Source organism: Anomaloglossus baeobatrachus, chromosome 2, assembly GCF_048569485.1.
Source record: "Anomaloglossus baeobatrachus isolate aAnoBae1 chromosome 2, aAnoBae1.hap1, whole genome shotgun sequence".
Lineage (NCBI taxonomy): Eukaryota > Metazoa > Chordata > Amphibia > Anura > Aromobatidae > Anomaloglossus > Anomaloglossus baeobatrachus.
The window spans coordinates 668,862,681-668,886,343 of NC_134354.1; the positions used below are offsets into that span (position 1 = coordinate 668,862,681).

Here is a 23,663-nt window from a genome sequence, read left to right on the forward strand (position 1 = left end):
GATGCTCCGCCAAGCGCAAAAAAAACGCTATATGCAGCGTTCCATCTGCCAGGCAGATGCAACGCATCGTCGGCTGACGGATGCAACGCAATGCCATCCGTTGCTATCCGTAGCTAATAGACTTCTATGAGGAATCAAACGGTTTCCTGCAACTGTTACCGTAATTCCTCAAGGTGGCGGCTAGCAGCGGATGCCGTTCAACGCAAGTGTGAAACTAGCCTCACTTCTCAACTGCTCTAACACCTCCCACCTCCCTGTCTGACCCCTAGGTGGGTGGCCCTACTCCAGCTTAAGCCGACCACTGGTGTGCCTGACAGGGTGTGGTGCAAGGTGTATCTAGGATTTGATTTGCTGGTGGAGGCAGTACTGCAGGATCGCGACCCAGAACCATGGGGGGTTGAATACTGCACAGGGAGGGCAGTTTGTGCTAGTGATGGGCAGTCCGGCTCTTTTTGGTGATCCGATTCCCATGGCTCCGCTCACCAAAAAGAGCCGTCTCATTCGGATCGTTCTAGGCTCCTTATTAAATACGTGTTCACTAGTGATTTGTTGGTTGCGAACGATCCGACACAAAGATCCGGCTCTCTGCTGTGACTGACAGGAGCCGGATCACAAAAGTGAGCCACTAAAATCGCTAAATGGCTCTTTTCCTCGCTGAAACCCCGCCCACCCGCGTCTAAACCCCGCCCACTCCGCGATCTAATTGGTCCCTTGTAAATGGGCTTGGTTTAGCCGCGGGTGGGCGATGTTTCAGCGGCGACACTATAATCTTAAGTATGTGTTCACCTTGGGGTGAACACATATTTAATAAGGAGCCTAGAACGATCCAAATGAGCCGGCTCTTTTTGGTGAGCGGAGCCATGGGAACCGGATCACCAAAAAAAGCCGGATTGCCCATCACTAGTGTTCACCCCAAGGTGAACACATATTTAAGATTATAGTGACGCCGCTGAAACCATGCCCACCCGCGGCTAAACTTACAAGGGACCAACTAGATCGTGGAGTGGGCGGGGTTTATACATGAGTGGGCGGGGTTTCAGCGGCAAAAAGAGCCGTTTAGCGATTTTAGTGGCTCACTTTGGTGATCCGGCTCCTGTCAGTCTCAGCAGGGAGCCGGATCTTTGTGACGGATTGTTCGCGACCGACACATCACTAGTTTGTGCAGTACCCTGTGACGACCTGAATAGTCCAGGGGCGTCACAGAAACGCTCAGTTTTCTATGCAGATTTTCCCCATACACTTGCATTAGATGTGGAAACTCATGCGGTTTTAGTGCGTTTTCGTGAACCCCTCCACGATATTTGCCCGCAGTGGCCGGTCGCCTTGGTGACTGTACAGCCCATCATGGTTTTGACTGCAAAACACACCTATTAGTGGCCAAAATTGCTTGTCTCATTAAGGGGTTAATAAAGTTTGCAATAAATCTGAAAAGAAAAATCCCACTAAGCACATTGTATATGGCAGCCTCCCTGTGCTGTGCAGAGTGCGGGGTGAAGCTGGGCGCAGCTCCTCCACCTCTCACCTGCGACATTACAGGCTCTGCCTGGCGCACAGTGGAGCGGGCACAGGAAGCCGCCGTGCGAGCAGCCATGGAGGCGGAGGGCGGCCTGGCTGACGAGCTGCCGCGGGATGTCTGCTCGCTCTTCTCAGACACTTACACAGAGGAGAGCGGCTACAAGTTCTGCGGCCGGGAGCTGCGGATAACACAGCACTTCGGCGCCAATCTCGGGGTAGCAGCGCCGGTGTGGGACGCGGTGAGTACGAGGAAGCACCGAGCAGTGCCACGTATGATGGAGCCGTGCGGCCCCTGCAGCCATCGAGCGCCATATGTGAGGGAGCCGTGCACCCCCACTGCAGCGAGCAAGCGCCACATGTGAGGGAACCGTGCGCCCCCCCTGCAGCGAGCAAGCGCCACATGGGGTGGTGCACAGCTCCCTTACTGCACAGAGCAACTGCCACATGTGAGGGAAGTCCGTGCGCCCCCCCTGCAGCGAGCAACTGCCACATGTGAGGGAGCCGTGCGCCCTCCCTGCAGCGAGCAACTGCCACATGTGAGGGAGCCGTGCGCCCTCCCTGCAGCGAGCAACTGCCACATGTGAGCGAGCCGTGCGCCCCCCCCTACAGCGAGCAACTGCCACATGTGAGGGAGCCGTGCGCCCTCCCTGCAGCGAGCAACTGCCACATGTGAGCGAGCCGTGCGCCCTCCCTGCAGCGAGCAACTGCCACATGTGAGGGAGCCGTGCGCCTCCCCTGCAGCGAGCAACTGCCACATGTGAGCGAGCGTGCGGCCTCCCTGCAGCGAGCAACTGCCACATGTGAGGGAGCCGTGCGCCCCCCCTGCAGCGAGCAACTGCCACATGTGAGGGAGCCGTGCGCCCCCCCCTGCAGCGAGCAACTGCCACATGTGAGGGAGCCGTGTGCCCCCCCTGCAGCGAGCAACTGCCACATGTGAGCGAGCGTGCGGCCTCCCTGCAGCGAGCAACTGCCACATGTGAGGGAGCCGTGCGCCCCCCCTGCAGCGAGCAACTGCCACATGTGAGGGAGCCGTGCGCCCTCCCTGCAGCGAGCAACTGCCACATGTGAGGGAGCCGTGCGCCCCCCCTGCAGCGAGCAACTGTCACATGTGAGGGAGCCGTGTGCCCCCCCCCTACAGCGAGCAACTGTCACATGTGAGGGAGCCGTGCGCCCCCCCCTACAGCGAGCAACTGTCACATGTGAGGGAGCCGTGCGCCCCCCCCCTACAGCGAGCAACTGCCACATGTGAGGGAGCCGTGCGCCCTCCCTGCAGCGAGCAACTGCCACATGTGAGGGAGCCGTGCGCCCTCCCTGCAGCGAGCAACTGCCACATGTGAGCGAGCCGTGCGCCCCCCCCTACAGCGAGCAACTGCCACATGTGAGGGAGCCGTGCGCCCTCCCTGCAGCGAGCAACTGCCACATGTGAGGGAGCCGTGCGCCCCCCCCTGCAGCGAGCAAGCGCCACATGTGAGGGAGCCGTGCACCCCCACTGCAGCGAGCAACTGCCACATGTGAGGGAGCCGTGCGCCCTCCCTGCAGCGAGCAACTGCCACATGTGAGCGAGCCGTGCGCCCCCCCCTACAGCGAGCAACTGCCACGTATGATGGAGCCGTGCGGCCCCTGCAGCCATCGAGCGCCATATGTGAGGGAGCCGTGCACCCCCACTGCAGCGAGCAAGCGCCACATGTGAGGGAACCGTGCGCCCCCCCTGCAGCGAGCAAGCGCCACATGGGGTGGTGCACAGCTCCCTTACTGCACAGAGCAACTGCCACATGTGAGGGAAGTCCGTGCGCCCCCCCTGCAGCGAGCAACTGCCACATGTGAGGGAGCCGTGCGCCCTCCCTGCAGCGAGCAACTGCCACATGTGAGGGAGCCGTGCGCCCTCCCTGCAGCGAGCAACTGCCACATGTGAGCGAGCCGTGCGCCCCCCCCCTACAGCGAGCAACTGCCACATGTGAGGGAGCCGTGCGCCCTCCCTGCAGCGAGCAACTGCCACATGTGAGCGAGCCGTGCGCCCTCCCTGCAGCGAGCAACTGCCACATGTGAGGGAGCCGTGCGCCTCCCCTGCAGCGAGCAACTGCCACATGTGAGCGAGCGTGCGGCCTCCCTGCAGCGAGCAACTGCCACATGTGAGGGAGCCGTGCGCCCCCCCTGCAGCGAGCAACTGCCACATGTGAGGGAGCCGTGCGCCCCCCCTGCAGCGAGCAACTGCCACATGTGAGGGAGCCGTGTGCCCCCCCTGCAGCGAGCAACTGCCACATGTGAGCGAGCGTGCGGCCTCCCTGCAGCGAGCAACTGCCACATGTGAGGGAGCCGTGCGCCCCCCCTGCAGCGAGCAACTGCCACATGTGAGGGAGCCGTGCGCCCTCCCTGCAGCGAGCAACTGCCACATGTGAGGGAGCCGTGCGCCCCCCCTGCAGCGAGCAACTGTCACATGTGAGGGAGCCGTGTGCCCCCCCCCCTACAGCGAGCAACTGTCACATGTGAGGGAGCCGTGCGCCCCCCCCCTACAGCGAGCAACTGTCACATGTGAGGGAGCCGTGCGCCCCCCCCCTACAGCGAGCAACTGCCACATGTGAGGGAGCCGTGCGCCCTCCCTGCAGCGAGCAACTGCCACATGTGAGGGAGCCGTGCGCCCTCCCTGCAGCGAGCAACTGCCACATGTGAGCGAGCCGTGCGCCCCCCCCCTACAGCGAGCAACTGCCACATGTGAGGGAGCCGTGCGCCCTCCCTGCAGCGAGCAACTGCCACATGTGAGGGAGCCGTGCGCCCCCCCCTGCAGCGAGCAAGCGCCACATGTGAGGGAGCCGTGCACCCCCACTGCAGCGAGCAACTGCCACATGTGAGGGAGCCGTGCGCCCTCCCTGCAGCGAGCAACTGCCACATGTGAGCGAGCCGTGCGCCCCCCCCCTACAGCGAGCAACTGCCACATGTGAGGGAGCCGTGCGCCCTCCCTGCAGCGAGCAACTGCCACATGTGAGGGAGCCGTGCGCCCCCCCCCCTGCAGCGAGCAAGCGCCACATGTGGGGTCTCAGGATGGGATTGTGCATAGCTGTGTGGGCAGGCCGGACACAATGTATGCAGTGTACTCACTCGGGCTTTGTGGATGTTGGGGCAACCATTAAAGGGAACCGGTCATCAGAAATTTAGCTTGAAACCTAAGAGCTTCCCCCTCTGCAGCTCCTGGGCTGCATTCTAGCAAGGTTCCTGTACTTATTGTGGCCCCTTTTAAACCAAATTAAATACTTTATAAACTTGTACCTTTTGCTATGTAAATTTTGTAAATCGTCCATGGGGGCGGGCTCTCTGCTGACCGTTGCTGTTCCTCCAGCACATTGACGCCGTCCCCCCACGCTCCATTTCATCCATCAGGACGCCGCCCACTGCGCCCGAGGTGCCGCCCACGCCAGGATCACTGGTGACGTGTGTCACAAGCACGAGATTATGGGCGGAGCTGTGATTGCATCGCAAGTGCCCGCCCATAATCTCGTGGACGCGCTTTCCCCCACTGCCTCCAGCGTTCTGCGCAAGCACTCGCCGGCCAAATGACCCGACGTCACCTCCTTCCCATCTTACCCTGCAGCAGGACAAGATGGGAAAGAGGTGACGTCGGGTCGTCTGGCCAGCAAGCGCTTGCGCAGGACGCTGGAGGAAGAGGGGAAAGTGCGGTCACGAGGTTATGGGCGGCACTTGCTGATGACACTCACAGCGCCGCCCATAACCTCGTGCCTGCGCAAAACGTCACCAGCGGTCACACGTCCACACAGTGCACAGTCCCGCTACAGTCGCACAGCGCATGCGCGGGACCACGGGCGCCCAGGGGCGGCGTCCTGAGATATGAAATTCAGCGTTGGGGGGCGGCGTACATCTGCTGGAGGAACAGTACCGGTCACCAGAGAGCCCTCCCCCATGGACGATTTACAAAATTTACATAGCAAAAGGTACAAGTTTATAAAGTATTTAATTTGGTTTAAAAGGGGCCACAAAAAGTACAGGAACCTGCTAGAATGCAGCCCAGGAGCTGCAGAGGGAGAAACGTTTAGGTTTATAGCTAAATTTCTCTAGTCCCTTCCACGACAGCATAGGAGGTTGTCTCTCCACGCCCTAATTGGGACAGGAAGTTCAAGAGGTTTAAAAGGACAGTCCCACCTCCCACAGCCAGTGTCTTTCCTGTCCCCATGGGGCATGGAGAGGTTTTGTTTTTTCTCCTATGCTGTGGTGGCCGGCGAACTGCAGTATATTTTTTTTTTTTTTTTTTTTTCCCCCCTATTACCTTCAGCCGGACGGCATCGGTCGGGCCTTCACCGCTCCTCCCTTGCTGTTCCCTCACGCTGTGGGGGACCGCTGCTCCAGCCTTCCGGATCCTCCTGAGGGGTGATGCAGGCTGTTGAGCTCCCCGGCCGGCGTCCTCCCTGAGCCGCCGGCCGCCTCCCGCATGCACGCTGCCGGAGCGATCCGGAAGTGCTCCCGGAGGCGGGACTTCTGGTCTTGCGGACTTCCGGTCGAGCGCTTCCGGTTTGCGGAGGCAGCGTGGAGGCACGCCGACTGCGACTCGACCTGCCCAGGACCGGATGCGGGAGGCGGGGAAACGTTCACCGTCACTGGGGAGGCAGGCCCTTGTCCATAAGGGCTGCCACGAAGACATCAGATCAGGGTAAGACCGTGCTCCCTGTCATGTCTTCCGCTGCAGCTGCCTCTGCAGAACCCAGTGTGCCCCCTGCTACTGTGAGTATGGAGGGGACTGGTCCCTCGGACATAGGTCTCATCAGTGATTATGGCTCTCTGCTCTGTGTTTTCTAGGAGGACAAGGCCACCAAGAAAACTGACAGAAATGAGAAATCAGAGAAACCTGAGAAGTCAGAAAAAACTGACAAGTCCGATAAGCCTGATAGACCTGACAGAGTGGACAAAATTAAAAAATGTCCCATCTGTATAAAGAAGCTCCCTGCAGTATGGGATAAAAAGCTTTGCCAGCAATGTACGGACCAGGTTATTAGGGCCGAACAACCATCTCTGATAGATGAGTTGCGGTCCATGATGAAACAGGAGATTAGGGCCTCACTGGCTTCTCTCCCTGTTCCTGGCCCTGTTCCTGGCCCTGTTCCTGGCCCTGTTCCTGGCCCTGTTCCTGGCCCTGCTCCTGGCCCTGTTCCTGGCCCTGCTCCTGGCCCTGCTCCTGGCCCTGCTCCTGGCCCTGCTCCTGGACCCTCTCCTCCAAAAAAGAGGAGACTCCAGTCGACCCCTTCTGATCAGGAGGACGCTGATTCCACCTCTGAGGGTCCTGATGAAGGATTTCCATCTGGGGGGTCTGACCAGTCCTTTCTTTTTCACTCAGAAGAGTTGGGGGATCTTATTGAGGCAGTTCGGAGCACTATGGGTTTAGAGGAAGTGCAGTCTCTTCCTTCAATCCAGGACGAAATGTTTGCTGGCCTGAAGTCAGTCAAACAGTTGGGATTCCCAGTTCATGCCAATATATTGGATATTGTTTCTCAGGAATGGGAATGTCCTGAGAGGCGGGTACGGAGTGACCTTAGACGCCGGTTTCCTCTGGAACCTTCGGGACTACATTGGGAGATCCCAAGAGTAGACGTTCAGGTGGCTAGGGTAGCTAAGCAAACGGCTCTTCCCTTTGAGGATACTTCCCAACTGAAGGATCAAATGGATAGGAAGGTAGAGGGCCTGATGAAGCGGTCATGGGAGGCATCGTCTTCCTCTATTCAAGCCAACATTGCCTCCACCTGCGTATCCAGGTCCCTAATTAGGTGGTTGGACCAGTTGGAGGCTCATATTTCCCAAGGGACCCCTAGGGAGGAATTACTGGAATCCCTTCCCTTGCTTAGGAAGGCTACCTGTTTTCTGGCAGATACCTCGGTGGAATCTGTCCGCCTGGCAGCCAGGACCTCGGTGCTTTCTAACTCTGCCCGACGTGCCCTCTGGCTTAAGGCCTGGAGTGGAGACTCCACCTCTAAAATGAGGCTTTGTTCCCTTCCTTTTAAAGGGGATTTGGTGTTTGGACCTGCCCTGGATGATATCCTGGACAAGGCGACTGATCGTAAGGCCTTGCCCGATCCTAGACCTACCAGGAAGCGGTCCTTTCGTCCCTCGATGCCTCAGGCCTCCCAGCCCAGAGGGAAAGGGAAGGCAGGCAGGTGGAGCTATCCCAAAGGTAGAGGGAGAAACATCCTCATCCCTCCACATCAGCAACGTCCTCAGCAGGACAAGCAGTGACTCGGCCCGGGTGGGGGGAAGACTCTCAGCGTTTCTTACCCAGTGGCAGTCCATAACCTCTTGCCAATGGGTTCTGAAGATCATCTCGGACGGTCTTCTCATAGAATTCCTTTCCCCCCCTCTTCCGGGTCTCCGAGTCACTGCGCTGGCATCGCCGGGTTCACAGACTCTGTTGTACACAAAGATTTTAGAGTTAGTGCACTCGGGGGTCGTTTCCCCAGTCCCGAGTCGGGAAGAAGGGATAGGACACTACTCCCGTCTCTTCCTGGTCAAGAAGCCATCCGGCGACGTCCGTATAATTATCAATTTAAAAAGTCTAAACCGTCAGGTCAGGTACCGGCGGTTCAAGATGGAGTCGGTGAGATCAGCTATTCCCCTGATAGGTCTACACCACCAGATGGCCTCTATCGATCTGAAAGATGCCTACTTCCATGTACCCGTCCATCCGGGACACAGACAATACCTCAGGTTTGCGGTGCTTCACGGGGAAGAAGTACTTCATTTCCAATTCAATGTACTTCCCTTCGGGATCTCCTCAGCTCCAAGGATCTTTTCCAAGATCATGGCAGAGGTGGTCGCCTTCATAAGATTGCAGGGTATCTGTCTAGTTCCGTATCTGGACGACTTTCTTCTCGTGGCTCCGTCTGCTCCAACCCTCCGGAGTCATGTGGAGAGGTCTTTGGGAATCCTTCGGTCTCTGGGATGGATTCCCAATCTCAAAAAATCACAGTTAACCCCCTCCTCCACACGGCAGTTTCTCGGAGTGCTGCTGGACTCCGACAGACAGGCATCTTTTCTCCCAGAGGGCCACAGGATAGCTCTGTTATCCAAAATCTCGAAGCTCCGCAGGCAGGCTCGCCCAACGCTTCGAGCGGCTATGTCAGCCCTGGGTTCCATGACATCCTGCATCCCCTCGGTCAGGTGGGCTCAGGCCCATTCTCGGTGTCTCCAGGATCATATCCTGGCACACTGGGACAGACTCCCGTCATCCCTAAACAGAAGGTTTCGCCTCTCGGAGTCCGTCTCCTCATCCCTTCTCTGGTGGCTGAGTCCCGCCAACCTGCAGGTGGGGGTTGCCTGGACTCAGAAACCCCTGGTTACACTGACCACAGATGCCAGCCTACGTGGATGGGGGGCAATGGTGGCAAATTCCCCATTTCAAGGGGTCTGGAGTCCTTACGTCAGCTCCCAATCCTCCAACTACCGGGAGCTCAGGGCAGTCAGGGAAGCCCTCCTTGCGGCTCAGGACCTCGTCCGGGACTCTCACGTCCTGGTATATTCAGACAATGTCACAACAGTGGCACATCTCCGCCATCAGGGCAGTACACGCTCAGGCGCCCTGAAGTCGGTATCCTCCCGAATCTTTCAATGGGCAGAACAATCTCTGCTCTCCCTTTCTGCGGTCCATCTGAAGGGCTCCCTCAATCTTCAGGCGGATTTCCTGAGTCGTCGGGATGTTCATCCAGGGGAATGGAGCCTGGATCAGGCAGTGTTCTGCTCTCTAGTGGCAAGGTGGGGTGCACCAGAGGTGGACCTCTTTGCCTCAGCAGAGAATCGCAAGGTCGCAACATATTTCTCCCTGAACCCAAGGGACGAGGCTTTAGGGGTAGACGCTTTCTGCCACAGTTGGTCCTTTCGCCTCGCTTACGCGTTCCCCCCTCTTCCTCTTCTCGCACGGGCCCTGAGGAAGATCAGAGACGAGGGGGTCCCAACTATACTGGTAGCCCCTCTGTGGCCCCGGAGGAGTTGGTACAGCCTGGTCATGACGCTAGGAATCGACGGCCCAGTCCTCTTAGGTTCGGACCCCAGCTTACTGTCACAGGGTCCGATTTTCCATCCGGCTCCTCAGAAACTCAACTTGGCTGCCTGGCTTCTGAGGCCCGGGCACTGAAGGCTCAAGGGCTTTCTGACAAAGTTGTGGCTACGCTGCAGAAGAACCGTAAACCTGTGACTAATAGTATATACAACAAAATCTGGAAGAGATTTTCCTCCTGGTGTGGTTCTCGGCCTCCTGACCCTTTTCGGCCTAATATTGCGCAGATTCTGGACTTTCTCCAAAGTGGTTTAGACTTAGGTCTTAGGCCCAGCTCCCTGAAAGTTCAGGTGTCAGCACTCAGTGCAGTCTTTGACACGGCTCTGGCAGATCATCGTTGGATCCGTCGGTTCTTTGTGTCCGCTAGTAGACTCTGTCCACGTCGGAGGGTCCTGACGCCTCGCTGGGATCTCAATGTGGTCCTTACAGGACTATCTCAATCTCCGTTTGAACCTCTGTGCTCTTGTAACATTCGTTCCCTTTCTCACAAGACTGCTTTTCTTGTGGCTATTACATCTGCTCGCAGAGTCGGCGAACTTCAGGCTTTGTCTGTTAGGGAACCTTATCTGACCATCAGAGATGACAGCATTGTTTTTCAGCTGGACCCTTCCTTCCTTCCCAAGGTGGTTTCGGATTTTCACCGTTCGCAGTCCATCGTCCTGCCTTCATTCTGTCAGAATCCTCGGACTCCGGGTGAGGAAGTGTTTCATTCTTTGGATGTCCGTCGGATAGTGTTGCACTACCTAGAGGTTACTGCTTCTTGGCGCCTTGATTCTAACCTGTTCATCCAGCCCTTTGGCCGCAATAAGGGCAAGAAGGTGGCTAAGAGTACAGTCGCCAACTGGATTGTGCGAGCAATTAGAGATGCATACCTCGCTCAGCATCTCTCTCCGCCTACTGGATTCACGGCGCACTCCACCAGGGCTACCTCTGCCTCCTGGGCCGAACGGGCAGGGGCCTCCCCTGAGCAGATCTGCAAGGCGGCTACGTGGTCTTCGCTCCATACCTTCACGAAGCATTATCGTCTGGATCTGGATTCCAACAGGGATTTGGCCTTTGGCAGGAAAGTCCTGCAGGCTGTGGTCCCCCCCTAGGTATCAATTCTTTGGTATTCCTCCTATGCTGTCGTGGAAGGGACTAGAGAAATAAGAATTATTCTTACCGATAATTCGCTTTCTAGGACCTTCCACGACAGCAGGTAATTCCCTCCCCTATGTATTCATGTATTCCTGAATGTGTAGTACTTCTCATATGCTATGGATTCTTTGTAAGACACTGGCTGTGGGAGGTGGGAGGGTCCTTTTAAACCTCTTGAACTTCCTGTCCCAATTAGGGCGTGGAGAGACAACCTCCTATGCTGTCGTGGAAGGTCCTAGAAAGCGAATTATCGGTAAGAATAATTCTTATTTCTGATGACAGGTTCCCTTTAAGTAGACTCTGACACAGGAGTAAACCAAGTCTCTGGTTGCCGCTTCCACTCTAGGGAACTCGTCTGGGTATCTGTCCCCGCTGGTATCGCTAGTGGTCTGGATCCTGCCTCCATGCACATGTATTTTAGATGTTTGAGTGACCCCTCGGCCTGAAGCGGTCGGGGTCCCGCTCCCTATAGTTAGACCGAGGAGCTGTGCTCTCGATGGCTGACACTTGGGATTTCTGTAGACTGCATAAGCTGGAAAGCCCTATCCCCCTCGTTGTGTTAGTGCCTTCGATCTCTGAGCTCTTGGGGAAAGTTCATAAAGAGACTATCCTCCACAGGTGAATTACCAGGTTGTGTGAAGCTACTCCCTGTTCTAGGATCCTGTACCCTGCCATGCTCGGTACCTGGTTACTGGACTTTCCGATTAAGACCGTTCTCCAAAACTAAGTCTGGGCATCCTTCTCCAATACCCTGCGACCGGGTCTCCTTCTCCTCCGGTCCCAGACCACCGTCTGCGACCTAACCAAAAGTGCCACAGGGAGCTCCAGCTCCTCACTCTTTGGAAGCTACCATTAGGGTATGTGCGCACTAGGCGTTTTTTTCACGCTGCGTTATGTGCGTTTTTGTCTCAAAAAACGCACCCGCGGCTAAAAGACGTGGCAAAAACGCATGCGTTTTTACCGCGATTTGGTGCGTTTTTTGCTGCATTTTTGCTCACTGCGTTTTTAATCAGTGCACAATGCCATTAAGATTGTTGATGGAAAAAAAAGTTCTGATGTCATTTCCTTCTTCAATATGTTCTTCATTGTATGCAGGAGAGCAGACAGCTGCAGAACTAGTGTATGCAGGAGAGCAGACAGCAGCTGCAGAACTACAAGGCTCAGCATCCTCCATCCAGGACTGTATGCAGGAGTTTTTTTGCCCAAAAAGAAAAAAAAAATGACATGGGCTTCGCTATATTTTTGTATGCTAGCCAGGTACAGCAGGCAGGTACAGGCTGCCCCCAGCTGCCTATTTGTACCCGTCTGGGAATCAAAAATATAGGGAAGGCCCCTTTTTTTTTTTTTTTTTTTTTTTTCATGAATTTCAAGAAATAATTTAAAAAAAAAAATGACATAGCTTCGCCCAATTTTTGAGTCCAGCCAGTTACAACTAGGCAGCTGGGGATTGGAATCCGCAGTACAGAGTGCCCAAGCTTTCTGGGCACCCCCGCTGCGAATTGCAGTTCGCAGCCACCCCAGAAAATGGCGCTTTCATAGAATTGCCATTTTCTGGCGCTGTATCCAACTCTTCCAGCTGCCCTGGTGACGGTGGCTCGCTGGGTAATAATGGGGTTAGGGCTAGCTGTATATTATGAGCTGGCCCTAAGCCCGAAATTCATGGTGTCACGCCAATATTAGACATGGCCACCGTGAATTTCTAGTAATGATAAAAAACAACACACAGAAAAATATTTTTATTAGAAATAAAACACAACACAATTAGTGACTCCATCTTTATTGAAATAAAGAGCCCCCCTCCACAGTAATCCTGGGTCAAGAGTCCCGCGCCGTCCAATCCAGATCCAATATCATCTGATCGGTTTGCTGGAAGGCATACCGATCAGATGATGTGTCAGGTTAAAGGACGTGAATCACATCACACATCAGCTGATTGTATAAAAGCCGATTATACAATCAGATGATGCATCAGTGCAAAAAAAAAAATACTTATGTGCCGACTACCGGCAGCTCCTGGAGTGATCGGATGAGAGTCTGATCCTGTCCCATCGCTGCAGGAGCTGCCGGTAATCAGTTGATTAAGTCTCCTGACGGCAGGATCAGCTGATGGCCGGCCGGGCGCTAAAAAGCCGGCGTCACCGCGAGAATTACAATCAGCTGATGCGTCAGGTGACTGCATCAGGTGATCCATCGCCAGGTCCTGCAAGCTATCGGAGGTATCCCGGCCGTCAGCATACAGCCAGAGCGGTGATACCGGGAGAGGAGCTGGGAGCGGACATGGCACCGGGAGTCTGCAGACAGGTGAGTATGACTTTTTTTTTTCTACTGTTCACTTTTGTTTTCGCCGCTGCCTCCACCTCCCGCCCAGACATGACGCCGCACGGCAGCAGACATGCACAGGACTGGAGGTGGATGCAGCGTTGATGGTACCGGGAGGATTCATGCTTCTGTATTTACTGACAGAAGGAATCTTCTTCCTCTACACGTCACTTTAGTACCCACCCCTTGCGTTTATAGTCATAGAAACGCAGCTATATGCGTTTTTCATTGCGTTTTTGAACATCTCATTGAACTCAATGGGTGAAAAACGCAGTGAAAAACGCAGAAATAATTGACATGCTGCATTTTTGAGGTCACCAGAAAAACGCAGCTACAAAAAAAACGCTGTGTGCGGACAGCACTTATGAAAACCCATAGACATTGCTGGAGAAGCAATGTCACTGCGTTTTCAGCACAAAAACGCGGTAAAAACGCCTAGTGCGCACAAGGCCTTAATCTGACTCTAAGCTGACTTCCACCCTCCCACCAGTCTGCCTGACCCCTAGGCGAGTGGCCCTATTCCAGCTAGACCACCCACTGGTGTGCCTGACAGGGTGTGGTGTGAGGTGTGACTAGGATTTGCATGCTGATGGAGCAATACCAAAGGTCAGGATCCCATAACCATGGAGGGTGAGTTCTGCACCAACAGAGAAAGGAGTGCAGTTCCCTGTGACACCCTGATAGTCAGGGGCGTCACACGGGCACAGCCAACTGTTCTTGTGATTGACTGGCACAGCCCACTGTTTTGTGTTCTGGTGGTAGATTGGCACAACCCAGTGTTCTGGTGATTTCAAATGCAACCCCCCCTCCACCAAAACCCCTTTTCTAATATGTTTTGCCCCCTTGGCCCAGAGCTCGACGACCGCACAGACATCCTGCCATGTTTTGAAAAGTTGCAAATGATAATTAGGTTAAAACATCTGGATCACAAAACCACCTCGTTGGCCCTGATTTATCAGTTTTCACCACAATCCCGGTGTACAAATGCTGAAGCATCGCTGTGAACAGGAGATGCGATTGGACAGTGCCAATTTCAAGTCTCCTAATGGGACTAAAAAAAATCAATAAAAAGAGTGTGTGTGTATATGTGTGTGTATATATATATATATATATATATATATATATATATATATATATATATATTATATAAAATAATTAGCCCCCATTTTGCCTTATTGAAGAAAAAAAAAAGACTATTTAAAAAAATAATACACATATTTGGTATTGCCGCATTCAGAAATGCCCAATCTATCAAAATAGAACCACAAGCAGTTCTGGTTGTATATTGCTAATCCCTGCCTAACCGTCCCTGTATACACTAGCATAGATTAAGAGATCTATAGAAAAAGTATTTCTAAAGATCCTTCAGTATATGCTAATTAGGCCAGGGACTAGTCGCAGGGGTGTTACTTCACTTGGCTAGTCGGCCCCTTAGGCTGCTTTCACATATCCAGTTTTAGCAGAGCCGGCCAATGCGGCTCTAAAACCTATGCAACGGATGCGGCGACAATACCGCATCCTTTGCATAAGTTTTTGACATGCGGCCCGTCCGTTTTTTGCCGCTTGCGGCACGCTACTGAGCATGCGCAGTGGAAAAAAATGCATGCGGCGGCCGGATGCGGTGTTTGCCGTAGGACGCCGATTGCGGCGTCCATAGGCATGCATTGCAAATCGCGCCGCATTGGCGGATGCGGCGCGATGCGGTTTTTTTTTCGGACAAAAAAAAACGTGCCAGGCAGCGTTCCATCTGGCCGCCGCATCGGCTAAATCTGCGCATGCGGCAAAAACTGGACGGAACGCAAGCCCATGCTGCACAATCCGGCACTAATGAAAGTCTATGCAAAAAAAACGCAACCGGCGTTTTTTCTGCAAAGCGCTGGATTGTGCCGCACAGGAAAAACCGGAGGTGTGAAAGCAGCGTATGTTAGCACGCCCCAGTCATAACCTGTAGATGAGACGTTACAAATGCAGACCGGAGAGGTGAAAGGACCCTGCCTACATATTCATGATACTTTGTGCACAAAAAAAGAGACCTCTTGTGAATGGCGCCATAGAAAAAAAATCGCAGGCATTTGGATGCTGTCCATATGTTGTCTGTTTTTACTCTTGAATAGGTAAAAGTTTATATATATATATATATATATAATTTTTTTTTTTTTTTGCATAAAAGTGAAAAATTATTTAAATTTAATGATAAATAATGGACACAAACCAAAAATTATATCCAGCAGACTGATGAAATAGTGTTTTTTTTTTTTTTTTTTTTTCTTCCCCTCATTCACATAAAAACTACAATCTGGCTTCACGTTAAGTCCTTAAAAGGGAATCTGTTGCCAGGTTTTTCCCAACCTTATCTGAGAACCGCACAGAAGCGGATTTCGGGATGTATCGCCTACTGTGCTGCTTGCTGCAGCTTTGATGAAATCAGTTTTATTTGCTGCAGTTCTGTAAATGCTGATCTCTGTATAATCCGCCCACCCGACTGATTGGCAGCTTTTTGTGTACACTGCATCTTTCATAGCAGGTTTCCTAATCTCAGCTCTGACTGTCTGGAGCCTTGTGCTTGTTCATGGCATGTTATTTGTATGTGTAAATGTAGTCAGAACAGTTTAGACTTTAGAGCAATAACAAACAATAAGGGATTAAAGGGAACTTGTCACCAATTTTTCACTATTGAACTAAAAGTATCACCTCCTGCAGCTCCTGGGCTGCATTCTATGAAGGTGCACCTTGTTTCCTGACTCCCCTTCCAGACCCCAAAAATAACTTTATAAAACCTGGCCGTTACATATGCTAATGACCTGTGTGGCTCAGATGGGCGGGCTCATTTTCGGCTCCTGTCCCCACCTCCCCGCCGTTGTTCGCCGTCCTCCTTTCTTGATTGACGTGATGACGCCTCCGTCATCATCCACATTGCTCTTTCAAATCTCGCGCCTGTGCAGTCATGTCCGCTCGCGCAGGCGCAGTTCGCTCTGCCATTTCGCGGGCAGAGCAGAAAACATAGCTGCCCTCGCGCGTGCCAGTGAGCTAAATGCGCAGGCACGAGGATTAGGTCAGGTACAAGGATGACACAGCGCCGACCATAATCTAGCGCCTATGCAAATAGCTCACCGTTGCGCTCGAGGGCAGCTATGTTTTCTGCTCTGTCCGCGATATGGTAGAGCAAACTGCGCCTGCGTGAGCCGACCTAACTGCACAGGCGCGAGATTTCAAAGAGCAACGTGGATGATGACGGAGGCGTCCTCCCGTCAATCAAGAAAGGAGGACGGCGAACAACGGCAGGAGGGGGGGACAGGAGCCGAAAAAGAGGACGCCCATCTGAGCCACACAGGTAATTATAAACGCTGACCGCCACGTATGCTAAAGTTATTTTTCGGGTCTGGAAGGGGAGTCAGGGCCAAGGTGCACCTTCATAAAATGCAGCCCAGGAGCTGCAGAAGGTGATACTTTTAGTTTAATAGTGAAAAAACTGGTGACAGGTTCCCTTTAAGACCTTAAAGTGGTACATAAAGGCAGATCTCTGTTTGTGGCTGTGTGAAGTCCTATTGTGCAGAGAACACTCAGTATTTCTGTTTTTCTCTTTCAGGCATTATATCTTTGCACCTACTTTGAAGAACAGAAACTGAATTTCCAAGGAAAAAAAGTTATTGAGCTTGGTGCCGGGACTGGTATAGTGGGCATACTGGTATCGTTGCTTGGTAGGTGTAAGGGATAACAAATGCACATCTGACTTGTGTTAGGCTCTGTGCCCACGTTGCGTATTTGCATGCGGTTACGCTGCGTATTGCACTGCAGCGTAACTGCATGCATCCTGCGTCCCCAGCACAATCTATGAAGATTGTGCATAATCCATGTGCACGTTGCGTTTTAGAACGCAGCGATTTGCATGCTGACAAATCGTTGCGTTCTTTAAAGTGACATGTCACTTCTTTCGTGCGCTTTGCATGCGGTCCCCATTCTGTCTATAGGGAGAGGCAGCATCCAGAGCGCACGAATTCTGCAGTCACCAAACTTTCAGAATGCAGCTTTTCAGCTGCGTTCTGAAGCGCACATGCAGTGACTTTGCGCTGCGGTGCAGAGCGCACACACGTGGGCACATAGCCTTATATTGTTTAAGTCTTAATATAAATATAATAATATTTATTCATTTATATAGCGCTGTTAATTCCACAGCGCTTTACATACAATGGCAACGCTGTCCCCATTGGGGCTCACAATCTAGAGTCCCTAGCTGTATGTCTTTCGAGTGTGGGAGGCAAACGGAGTACCCGGAGGAAACCCACGCAAACACGGGGAGAACATTCAAACTGCTTGCAGATGTTCTCCTTGGTGGGATTTGAACCCAGGACCCCAGCGCTGCAAGACTGCAGTGCTAACCACTGAGCCACCGTAAATAAATAAATACAAAACTCACTAGAGCTGTAAGAGTAAAATCACACTGTACAGCTATGACCCAAATTTAGATCCATTTTTTTTTCTGTTGAGGCAAAGCCAAAAAAATGTGTGTGTGTGTGTGTGTGTGTGTGTATATGCTTTTTCTTTAAAATTTACCTCTGGCTTTGGGTGTAATTGAAACAGAAAAATGGCACCAAACTGCAGTGTATAACCTCGATCTAACTGCATGTTTACATCAGATTTGGGCGCCCTGTCAAAATTGCAGATTTGATCATTTTTGAGAGACAGCTCGGCAAAACCAGACAGATCTATGTGAGAAGAGAAAACAAAAACATGGGGGTTTCTTTCTAGCAAACAATGTTAAAAACACAGCACACAAAGACCATCAATGTGGTGTCCATATTGGTTTTTTTTCTGCACTGATATATTTATTTGAATGAGTGAGTCCTGTCCACACCAGAGTAGGACATGTTTGTTTGTTTTTTGTGGACCATTAGTATACCAAAAAATAAATAAATCTGTGTATAATCTTGGTTGAGAGAACCTGATGTGTGAACATCTTGTTTGTGATCTTTATCTATGTTTAAATTCTCTCAATTTACTGCAGTCCGTTTAGAACAAATTAGGGATCAATGGCGTCAGTATTTCTTGGCTTTATTTCAAAGGATGTAATTCAGTCATTTGCATTTGGAGGTTAAAAACGTGGCCTAGTGGGGTTACTGTTGTATAGACTATGGGACAATTCATGTTGCTGCAGTGCTTAGAGGATAGCCTGCACATGGTAGCAAACCTTCACCTAGTTTAGGACTCTAAATGGATCCATCCGCAACACTGACCTTTTTGAGGCCATACATGTACGCCTGTTTAGTAAAGTTAATATAAACTCAGAATGTATTAAAATCACTTGCGGAAGAGCCGAGGTGTAGCTAGGCTTTCTGGCACCCGGGGCAAGACTGCAGTTTGGCGCCCCCGCCCATGTGACCAATCATTCATATGTGATTTGCACATTCAGTCATGTGATGACGAGCTGCTCTTCATAATTTAATTCTCTGAATGTTCAAAGAGAAACATAGAAAGAAAAGCTAGTTGTCACATGCAAGTATGAAAATCACATATGAGTGGAGCGGCCATATGATGACTACTGGAGCCAGAAGCAGAGCTGAATTCTGACAGGGAGTATATTACATGCTGTTATGACAGGGCTACACTGCTTAATTTTATAAGTAAAGGGGTTGTCCAGGTTTGAGATGAAAATCTGCAGTCACTATGTGACTGCAGATTTCTGAATTCTCACAGTGTGCACACTGCTCGCTGTCAGGATTCTCTGGTGCCGGCGGTGAGAGTGGGAGGTCACGAAACTGCAAGTATGTAATTTACATATATGTGGTCAACTGTCGACTAGACATGCGTGGTCTCGCTCAAAATGTATTGAGTGAAGCTGGACACGTCAAATCAGCATGTGGCCAGAAGTGTAAAAATCTCATACTTGTGCTCACATGACCGTCTACTATTGCCACTGGCACCAGAGAATCCTAAAAGTGTGCAGAGCATACGTTGTGAGGATTCAGAAGCCTACTGTCACCTAGCGTCACTGCAGAATTTCATCTCAAACTTGGACAAGACCTTTACTTATACTATTAAGCAGTGTATGCCAATTCTCAGTAAAAAAGTTTTTCAATCTTACCATTTATGAATTGTTACTTGTGTACAGGATCAGAACTAATAACACCAGAACCAGCAGAGGTACAGAAATACATAATTATAACACCCAACAGTACAGAAACACAGCATCACAACCACCAGCAGTACAGACATTCATCATCAGAACCACCAACAGTACAGAAATACATCCATATAACCCCATCAGTTCAGAAACACAGCATCAAAGCCCTCATTGGTACCGAAATACATAATCAGAACCACAAGCAATATATGGTACATCAATTGTAATGCCAGGACAGACCCATACACATCTGTATTGCATGAACCTACAACTTCCAGTACATCCAGGGCTCGCTCGAGGTTTTTGTGGGCCCCAGGCGAAAGAGTCTCAGTGGGCCCCATACACACATAGAAACGCACATACACATATTTAAAGACAAATTCACTAGAATACATCTAAATAGACAAATCTATACACCGTCATATACACTGACATACATAGATACACATCGTACATGCACACACAGACACATTAGAGATATTTTTAATATGGGGAAGCCGGCAGCAGCCTCACTCACCTCCCCCGCTTGTCTCCCATCCAGCTCCTCCTGGGCATGTGGCTGTACTGTGCTTATTGGTGGCAAGGGCTAACAGACATGGCCGCACACAGTGCACACTGACACTGCTATATATATGTCGCGGGCGGGGAGGAGGGTGTCAGCACACCGCGCTCACCCCTTCTGCTCGGGTCCGGCAGCTGCTCCTTGGTGGCTCGAGCGGTGGGCCGGATCCCGGGGTGTCTCGAGCGACACTCCTCGCCCGTGAGTGAAAGGGGGTTGTTTGTTGGGTGTGGGGATTGTTATAGTTCGTGACGCCACCCACGGTTGTGGTGATTGCACCACCGCTGCTCAGTGTGGGGGTCCCGGGGATGGTGATGCGGAGCAGCCAGGTGTTGTGTTGCCCCTCCGTGGGTAGGGGTTGGTGATCCCGGGGCCCGGTGATGAGACGTGAAGTGTAGGGCCTGGAGGGCGCAGGGACGCGGGGGCAGCGCTGTGCCTTGCGGCACTATGGTACTCACTCAGCCTGACACACGGACACAGTTTGTACGGTAAACCAACGGCTGGTAGGACGGTCCCACAGACGGCTGCACCTGCACTCCCGGTAGGTAACGGTGACGTTTCTCTTCCTTGCACCTATGTTGTCTGATGGTAGCGGTGGATTCCCTCCGGTTACCCGCTCCCCGACTGCAATCTGGGCCGGAGGAGCTCTACACTTTGCCCGCAGGCGCTGGCCCTGGGGAAACTTGTGCCTTGGCGGTGGCGGTGTCTCCCCGGTAATGGTCGGACCGTTGCCGTCAATCGGGACTTGGTTGCTGGGGGATCTGCGTCCCCGTCACTGACGGATTTGGCAAATCTGGCGACTCCTAGCCTTGCCGGGGTCCGAGAGGCCCCTGCCCTGGTGCTGACTGTCCTTCGGAACACTGCTCCAGACCACCGGGCACACAGCCAACGGGGTCCTTCCAGGAACTTCCAAACTGTCCCCCTCCAAACAGTCACCGCCGTCGCTGACCTTGCTGTTCTGGCCCTACTCAAAGCGGGGCTCTCAGGCTTTCTTTCCTTCTGTCACTTTGCTTACTCTTCTTCTTTACTACTTTCCTTACTTTCACCACTGTCACTTCTCTGTTTACTCTAGCCCCTGCCTGGGCTACTCCTCACTCCTTCCACTTCCTCCTCCCTCACTCGACTCTCCCTGGACTCTAACTGCCTGGTTACTTCCTGCCTCCAGAGCTGTGAGCTCCTTGGTGGGCGGAGCCAACCGCCTGGCCCACCCCCTGGTGTGCATCATCAACCTCTGGAGGAAGGCAACAAGGATTTCTGGTTAGCAGATGTGCCTACCTGGAGTGTGGGGTGTGGTGGTGTTGTGACCCGTGTCCCCTGGCTTGCCCAGGGCGACACATATACATCACAGGAGAGGTTGTAGACATACAGCAATGGGGGAAAATACAGCTCTTGAGGGAGGCATACAGCTCTGAAGTGGTATACAGCACTGGGGTGGGGGACATACAGTTCTGGGGTATACAGCACTGGGGTAGGGGGAGATACTGCACTGGGGTGGGGGGACATACAGCTCTGGGGGTATAGCGCACTGGAGTGGGGAGACAGTTCTGGGGGATATACAGCACTGGGGACAGACAGTTCGTGGGGTATACAGCACTGACGTCAGGAGACAGACAGTTCTGGGGGTATACAGCACTGGTGGGGCAGACAGTTCTAGGGTGGTATATAACACTGGGCTCAGGGGACAGACAGTTCTGTGGGTATACTGCACTGTGGTCAAGGGACAGACAGTTCTGGGGGTATACAGCTCTGGGGTGCTCTACTTCACTGGGGTGGAGGGACATAGAGCTCTGGAGGGTATAGCTGCACTGGAGTAGGGAGACAGACACTTCTGGGGGGGGGTAAATGGCACTGGGGTCAGGGGATAGACAGTTCTGGAGGTGTACAACATTGGGGTCAGGGACCAGACAGTTCTGGTGGGTATGCCGCACAGGGGTCACGGGACAGACAATTCTGGGGGTATACAGCACTGGGGTGGAGGGGGGGGGGGCGACATACAGCTCGTCGGGACGTTAATGCTTCAGCTCCTCTCCATCTGTTGGTTGAGCCTAGAATGTATGGGCTCCTTCCAGGTTAGTGGGTGTAACCAGCTTAAGTCATTCTAGCGTCTATCTTCATCTGTGGGACAGGAGCGCAGTGCACAGTGCGTGCTAGCTCCGCCCACAGACGAACTTAGACCCTGCACGCAGCAGCGAAAGCCCCGTGCAGGTGTGGATTTAATTGCCAGCAAATCAGTGTCGGCATGAGCGCTGCGGTCCCCAGAACTCGGCCGGCGCTGTAAAAGGTTCACCAGACAGCGCCCCCCTGACACTGCGCCCGGGGCACGTGCCCCCCCCCCTGCCCCTAGATACGCCTCTGCGGAAGATTAGAAGCTTTACATTATGTGGTTATTTCTACAAACTGTATATAAATCAATAGTACAAGCAAAAATAGGGAACGTTATATGAGGGGCTGCTGATAAGTCTTTGGGTTTACCCAGAAAGAAACGAGATAGTATGATGAAAATTTACATTTATTCAACATACTGTCCACTGATGTCAACGCACTTCTTACATCAGTTTTCCAAGTTCTGTAAGCCTAGCAAAAAGAAGGATTTCGGTTGTGCCTCAAACCAGGCATCCGTAGCAGCCATGTCATCAGAATTGTGTGAAAAAGGTGTGAAATTTGGAACCCTTGAGGTGTTTCTTCAGGTTTGGAAACAGATGATAGTCGGAGGGAGCTAGATCTGGTGAATAAGCAGGGTGGTCAACCAGCTGGAAGCCCAGCTCTGCCAGTTTTGCTGTGGTCACTTGTGCAGTGTGAGCGGAGGGTTTGTCTTGCAGGAACAAGATTCCTTTGGACAGCTTGCCGCCCCTTTTGGCTTTCAGAGCTGCCTTCAATTGGTCCAAAAGTTCAATGTAATACCTTGAATTGATGGTGGATCCCTTTTGAAGGTAGTCCACTAGCAGCACGCCCTCCTTATCCCAGAACACAGACACCATCACCTTAATGGTTGATTGCACCGTGAACTTCTTTGGATGAGGAGAACCATTGTCCCTCCACTCTTGACTGCTCCTTGGTTTCAGGGTCATACAAATAAATCCAGGTCTCATCCATAATGACCAGTAACCGGGAAGTTCTTATCAATCTGGAAAGACTGACAAATGGACCGGATGTTTTCACTTGCATGCTTCTCTGATCTGTTGTCAAACATTTGGGAACCTACTTTGCAGAAGCTTCCTCATGTCCAAATGTTCATGGATAATGACACAAACACGTTCACTGGGAGTCCCCAGTATGAGGTTGTGCACAGCATCGACGATCTCCGGAACAACAACCACTCTCGGTCATCCAGGACGTTCCTCATCATTGGTGCTGAAGTTGCTTGTTTTAAATTTGGCAACCCAGTTCTTAACTGGAATATGAAGGACATTGATCCGCCAATGTCTGTGACATATCACCATGAATACCCTTTGCGGACTTTCCTTGCAGAAACAAGAATTTTATCCCTCCGCTGCTCTCAGTTGCTGTGAATATCGCATTAGACTCTGCCATTATGTTTTCCCGGGTGCGTAGAACACTGTTGCCATGAGCAACAAACACAACATTTTGAAAACATATATTAGACACATAAGGCTTTTATGTGATGTAACATTTATTACCATAGAAATTAAAAAAAAAAATCATACAGCCAAAGACTTATCAGCAGCCCCTCGTAATATGTTATCAGAGAAATTTGCTTCTTTCTCCACTGATGAGCCACTTATCCCCACCTCACCTTTTGAACTAATTATATATGCTGAAAAACAGCTCAAATCTGTCTTGGTTGCCTGATGATGGATCGTTCTTTCACTGAAATATGTTACAGCTCCTATTTAATCTTTGTGGAGAATGGAGGGAGGAGTGAGAGACCAGGCAGATGGTGCTGGAGCTTCTAGCAAATATATTTTACTTCAGTGCTGGATTCACAGCCACACAGTAGTGCGATATAATGTGTG

General features: G+C 52.1%; 1 protein-coding gene across 1 annotated transcript in view; it reads left to right on the top strand.

The window, feature by feature from the left end:
• Positions 1–1,521: 1,521 nt before the first annotated feature.
• The window catches only part of EEF1AKMT3 (EEF1A lysine methyltransferase 3), a 35,390-nt gene continuing 13,248 nt past the window's right edge, over positions 1,522–23,663 (top strand). Inside the window, exons 1-2 of the mRNA XM_075334484.1 lie at positions 1,522–1,754; positions 16,599–16,710. Of these exons, the coding sequence (XP_075190599.1) occupies positions 1,590–1,754; positions 16,599–16,710 (277 nt within the window). The 5' untranslated portion in view covers positions 1,522–1,589. The remainder of the gene's footprint in view (positions 1,755–16,598; positions 16,711–23,663) is intronic.